The sequence below is a fragment of the Diadema antillarum genome, unplaced genomic scaffold, assembly GCF_040938485.1.
Source record: "Diadema antillarum isolate AM-2024a unplaced genomic scaffold, OU_Dant_1.0 seq00000807_RagTag, whole genome shotgun sequence".
Taxonomy (NCBI): domain Eukaryota; kingdom Metazoa; phylum Echinodermata; class Echinoidea; order Diadematoida; family Diadematidae; genus Diadema; species Diadema antillarum.
This window is the reverse complement of record NW_027271688.1, coordinates 396,371-403,077: the sequence shown is the minus strand read 5'-3', so window position 1 is coordinate 403,077 and position 6,707 is coordinate 396,371. Positions and strand designations below refer to the sequence as shown.

The 6,707-nt window shown below is 43.4% G+C and overlaps 1 protein-coding gene across 1 annotated transcript; it reads right to left on the bottom strand.

Annotated features, from left to right (window-relative positions):
- Positions 1 to 4,861: 4,861 nt before the first annotated feature.
- LOC139739581 (uncharacterized) lies at positions 4,862 to 6,160 on the bottom strand. The gene has a single exon (XM_071650184.1). The coding sequence runs from the start codon at positions 6,158 to 6,160 to the stop codon at positions 4,862 to 4,864; it is 1,299 nt and encodes a 432-aa protein (XP_071506285.1).
- Positions 6,161 to 6,707: the final 547 nt, after the last annotated feature.

The window sequence follows — 6,707 nt, the reverse complement described above, 5'->3', positions numbered from 1 at the left end:
TCCTGACAAAATAGCCGCAGAATTTTATTTCTATCGGTGTGGCGCTCGCGCTTCCCCCTTGTGCGTAGGCGCAGCGATTTGGTCCCACGTCGTCCATTGTTCGGTGCGTGAACGTGCATTTTGGGGTTGGCGCATGCCTGTGGCCGCTGCATTATGTCGTGCTATTTTGCTGGTTTATAGGCTAGTTTGCATGCAGAAAGCATGTTGTACCGCATGGTTCATTGGCCAATATGTTTTTGTTATTAAAGATAGACCAGAAAGGACTAGGTTCCTATGTGTAGCCAGCTAGAGTGCTAACAATTTAATAGCTACATTAGCAGTGTGATTACTCAGACAGCAGTCTGTCGTTGTTAAGGTCTAGACGTAATTTTAAATCAGATCATCAGTAATAAAATAGTGGGCCTACATATCAAACCTAAGGTATTAATTCGTGCATTTACACATTGGCTTTGCAATATCTTGTATTGAGTGTAGCCTGTAGTATATAAACTAGTCTAGTAATAGTATTTATTTTAATATTATCAAATTATATCTACTAGACCCTAACAACACTGATAGTAGATCTACGTGTAGGTTGCTACGGGCAATTTGCAACACATGCCTAATATTATACTTGCCATACATGGTGCATATCGTGTGCCAAAAAAGAAATTAAAAAAAAAGTACCTGGTACATATTAATTTCTATATCAAATATACATGATACGTTACGTGATATATGAGTCTATAAAAGTGACAGTGCATGCGGAGGTTGTTTACTTTGTATCTTTGTTGATGAATTTGACAAAATGCACAATAATAATGTGACGAGACCTGAAAAAGTACCGGTATTAGCTACTGCTATAGTGATATTTTTTTTAACAGTGTCGCACAGAGAGATGTAATTTCCTGGTTCTTTGTTGAAGGTACAGATTTTCGCGCTGCAAAACAATACAGTTGATGCAATGAAAGTTGGTCAATTTTTTTTTTCTTTTTATTCAGCGACCAAAGTAATGAAAGGTGATGGTGTCACTATAATATAGGGGTAGGAAAAATAGTGGAGTACCGGTACCGGTACCCAGTGTTGAACAAAAGTTTCTTCTAGCAAGCTACTACCACAAACAATCACAGTCGATGGGTTCAAATGATATTTGTAGCATAGTCAACTGTTCATAAGTTGTTGAGATACTACTACCACACACAAACAATCATGGAATCAATTGGTTCAAATAACATATTCATGATATTTGTAGCATAGTCCTCTGTTCATATGTTGTTGAGATACTTCTGCCACACAATCATAGAATCAATGGGATCAAATGACATGACATCTGTAGCATACTCGACTGTTCATAGTTCTTGAGATGTACCGGGTACATACAATATAATGTGCAGCAACAAACAAATAATTTGAACTAGGTATAATAGAAAATTTAAATGAGAACTTACCTGTTTGAAATTTAAATTGTATTTTATGAGGAAGGTGAAGGAAGAGACTACGATGCATAATGAGTAATAATAGGAGAGCCCGCACGCGCGTCCAGCAATATTAGTAGCTCCGAAAAATGTGACTACCAATCAAACAGTCATCCTACTGCTATTGAGAACTACCTGAAATTATGAAGAAGGGTGGGAGAGGAGGGACTGTAGTCTCTTCCTTCACCTTCCTCATAAAATACAATTTAAATTTCAAACAGGTAAGTTCTCATTTAAATTTTCTATTTTATTTCGGAAGTCTCGAAAGAGACTACGATGCATAATGAGTAATAATAGGAGACTTTAAAGCCCGTAGTCACATTTTTTGGCCATTCAGAACTGTACCAATGACCGTTTTTACCACTGAGGGGTAAGGCTTTACCTTTTACGATAACACTGCTTGGCTGAAACCCCCATTCTCATCCCTGAGGGGTTTCGCGTAATAAGTTTGAAATGTCTTCTCATTACTCCAGCCTGCCTGTGCCAAAATCTCATGTACAGGCAGATCTTTCCTCTGGGCAGCAGACGCTGCAGCTGCTCTTGTGGAGTGTGTCGAGAACAAGCTGGTGTCAATCCCAGCTTCTGCCATAACTGTCTTAATCCAACGAGACAAAGTTTGGGTAGAAAACCTGTGATAAGGTTTACGAAAACTTATTAACAGATACTTTTGGTCCTTCCTAATAATCTGAGTCCTTCTCAGATACTCTCGAAGGTATCGTACAATGCAAACTCGTCTGTCTGGAGGGTACGCTCTTAGACTCACGACATGGCCTGTATTACCAGGTCTGTGATGTTTTAACAAGTCATCAATGTAGAATTTGACGGAATTGTCTTTGAACATCATCTTGTCTATTCTCAAAGCATTCAATGACTGTACCCGTTGTGCTGAGAGAAGCGCTAACAACATTGTCACTTTCAACGTTAGCTCTTTCAAGCCCAATTCGCCTGCAGGTGATTTCCTCCTCAGATAGTTGAGGACAGTTCTAACGTCCCACACCTCCGTGTAGCGAGGTCTGGGGGGTCGTAAGTGAAAAACTCCCTTCACAAATCTAGTTATTAGAGGATGTGCGCTTATGGAAAGCGAACTGTCTGTGAGAGTCAGAAAAGAAGCCAGTGCACTTCTAGCAGAGTTTATGGTACCGTAGCTGGCTCCCTTGTGAAACAAGTCTGAAAGAAATTCTAGTGCCCATTCTGATGATGTCTGGAGATAGTTAATGTTGTTGGCAGTGCAGAAAACTTTCCATTTGCTGATGAAGCTATGATATTGTTGTCGTGTAGATTTCCTCCAAGAAGCTACGATGACCTTGACGGTCCCTGCACTCAATCCCTGCGACCTGAAGGGTTGGCCGAAAGCCTGCAACAGAGCAAATCCAAATGTTTGTGTAAGGGGTGGGGCATTAAAGACACAGGTTGAACAAGAAGTTGTGCATGTCTACGTAGAACAAGTGGTTTTTCAGTCAGCATGTCCTGAAGTGCTGGGAACCATGATTGTGTAGGCCAGTTTGGTACTACTAACAACCCTGTGGCTTTATCTGCCCTTATCTTTTGCAGACATTTAGGGATAAGGCAGAAAGGAGGGAAAGCATAGAACCATAATGGACCCCAATCCACTGTAAATGCATCTACATTCTCTGCCGAAGGATCAGGCTGCCAAGTGATATACCTGGGTAGTTGTGCATTAAGTCTGGAAGCAAAAAGATCTAATTCAGGGAGGCCAAAATATTCTACCACTTCAGTGAATTGAACTTTGTTAAGCATCCACTCTGTTCGATCGTTAAACTTCCTTGACATGAAGTCTGCTGTGGTATTGAGCCGTCCTGGCAAGTAGGCGGCTGTGATCCAAATTTGTCTTTCAATGCACCATTCCCAAATGTCATGTGCCAATTTGTTGCAGTCCTGTGATCTGAAGCCCCCCATATTGTTGATATATGAGACTGCAGTAGTATTATCCAGTCTAATGAGAACATGAACATTTCTCAGGCTAGAACAAAAGGACTTCAATGCCAATCCTGCTGCAAGGGTTTCTAGATAATTGATCTCATTGTTAACAGCCTTTTCTCTTTCCACTTCATTCCATCGTCCCCCTGTGTTTGTGCACATGTCTGTTGCTCCCCAACCAGACCCACTCGCATCTGTACGCAATTCTATTGTGTGCCTAGGTCTATCGATAGGATTAGAGGTGTACTGTATGTGGTCAATCCACCACTTAAGTTCCTGTTTGGCTCTATTAGACAGGCTCATTTTCCTGTCAAAGTGACCTTTATTGGCCTTCAATGCCAAAATCTTCTCTTTTTCCAAGAGTTTGTAGTAGAGGGGTCCATATTGGGCTGCGGGAAATGTAGCAATAAGCTTCCCTATTACTCTAGCCACTTCTCGAATAGAGGACTCTGTGGCATTCAACAGGTCTATGCACTCAGCAGTGATATCTTCCTTCTTAGATTCAGGGAGAGTAACTTTCATGTTCACAGAGTTAAGGACAAATCCCAAAAAGGTGATTTCTTTAGTGGGTTTTAACACTGATTTAGACTGATGGACAAGAAACCCCAAATCTTCGAAGAGATCAGTCGTAGCATCGACTGCTCTTTGAGTGCAAGCCTCATTCTTCCCAATAATGATAGTATCATCAAGGTATCCCACTACCATATGGCCTGCTCTTCTCAGATGAGCAAAAACTGGTTTGAGAAGCTTTGTGAACAGACGCGGTGCTGTACTAAGCCCGTTTGGCAGTGCACGATATTGCCAAAGTTGGCCCTGCCACACAAATCGCAGGTATTTCCTATCCATCAGATCAACTGGTACTGAATAATAAGCATCCTGAAGGTCGACTGAGGCTAGAAAGCAATCTGGTGTAATGAATTGCATTGCTGTATGGATGGAATCCATTTTAAAATGCTGGTAGACTAGGCTTTTGTTCAACTCTGAGAGGTCAAGAATGACCCGAAGGCTGCCATTCTTCTTGGGGCGGGTAAAAATGTTAGAGATGAACTCTCCCGCTTCATGTGAACAAGGTTCAATAACATTCTTGGCTACCAGTGAATCAATTTCAGCTTGGATATTGGCCAAATCTTCATTCTTTACTTTGTACTTAACCAAAGGTTTCAGCCTTTCAGGTGGAAAACATTCAGGTTTGAATTCAAGTTTATAGCCATTCACAGCTTGTAGTATTGTGGGATCTGAAGTTAACTTCTCCCAATTACATGCATGAAGCCTCAGTCGACCTCCAACTGGATGGTCATTTACACATGAAGTGGTAGGTCTAGATTCTATAGATCTAGTAAATCGAGGAGTAGATCTAGAAAACTGTTCTTCTAGACAAGATAGAAATGCATCATGGTCAGTTACTGACATGTCAAATGAGCAATCTGTTGAATCATTGTCTCCTACCTCTTCAGAGGATGGCTGTTGGTTTACTTGTTGTGGGGAGCCTTGCTTCTGGCCTGTGGATGAGCTCTGCTCTGCGGCCGTTGCTGTGGGGGAGGTCGCGACTTCCCCTGGTAGCGCTGGTCTAAAAAAGGACGATTTGCCGTTCCATGCACGAAGCGTGAGGCTGCAGCACTACGTGCGCCCGTCCAGCCCGCATCGCGAGCCTGCCGGCGAGCTCCGCTGTAGAAGGGTCGTCTGTACGGATGGAAAGAGCCGCTCGGGCGAGAAATGTGTTTCTGCTGGGTCCTCATGACCCCAGCAGAGGCCTTGTGTTGTTCTTTTAGATCTTTCATCTGTCTTGTGAGATCATCACCAAACAAGAGCTGCGTGACTGGTGTTGAGGGCTTACAGAGATGCACGTATTCCGAGTTGATGTCAGGTTTAATCAGATCTTTCCGCACGCAATTCAGTTCGAAATGCGCATTACTCAAAAGAGCAAGTGCGTCTTGCTGAGACTCGGAGATATCTCGCGCGTCGAGAGAGCGAAGAAGAGCCCCAATACCGCGAGTCAGACATTTCTGCACTCTCTGTAGTTTCAGATCACGGTTACGCGTGACGGATTGCAAGTGTTCCCAAATGGGAGCGTTCACTTTAGGTGTATCGAGGTGGGGGCAGTTGCTCGGAGGGGGGTATTTTCCAACCGTTTCCTCGATGGCTTTATCTTCCAGTTTGTTGCCAATGAAGTAATTCACCGATTTTGCGATTTCCTCGTCAACTGCCTCCCCTATTCCGATGGGGATAGCATACTTGGCTGCCAACGGGGGTAGCTGTGCAGCAGGGGGAACCTCTTCCACCCCTTCGTCAAAATCGAACGGTCCATCACGCTCTGTGTCGTCGGACGTATCAAAATCGTCCCCAACAAAATGGCGGACGTCAGTAGGCAAGCGGGAAAATTCCTCCGCAGTAGATCTAGATGTAGACGCGCCTGAATGTACCACAGCAGCACGGCTAGTGGTTTTATCATGCGATTGGGGAAGGTGTTTCACCACTTCGGCGAGGAGATTTTCAAGTTTGTCTAGACGAGAACTAACATCCCCGGAGGTAGACGCCCGATCCTCGGAAGGGGCTTTTGATACCGTATGAGGTGCTTTTTTAGGGATTTTCTTCATCGGCTTCTTCCCTGAATCTGGAGCCTTATTCTTACCGATGCTCACATTCTTCTGTACGTGCGCCGTACCGGCATCGCCGGAGGGAGGCGCTGGTGGTGGTAACGTGGCACAGACCTCCTGTCCACGTGTAGCTCGTAAAGCGAGGGATGGATCGTGCTGCTCTTTAGAGCTCATATTTGTCGAACCACCGTCTAGTTTAGGCTCGAAAGATGCGTCTGACACTTCTCAAATGGTTTCCGATGACCGGCGAAGCAAATTTACCTCGCGAAAGGGTAAATTCCGGCGAAGAATATTACGAAAAGAAATCAACCGCGGAGCTAAGCAGGAGAACGTCCTGTCGGCTGGAACGAACGCGAACGTATTGCTGGACGCGCGTGCGGGCTCTCCTATTATTACTCATTATGCATCGTAGTCTCTTTCGAGACTTCCGAAATAAAATCGTATGCCAGATGAAATTATATTGCACTGTATCTATTTATAAACAAATTAATCAAATTACAGCTACCAGTATTTTCTGCTTTCCTGTAAATTGTCTGCAGTCTCAATTTGATAGTGATACTGGTAGTGGTACCTACCAGGTACATATCACTTGTATTGTGATGACAATGTGAATGATAACAGCATGGCAATAATGAAGTTATGATTTCAAAGTACATTTCACTTGCATACAGAGTTGTGCAGTCTTGTATAGTGCCATGTGCAATCCAGTCTTTTTTAATTG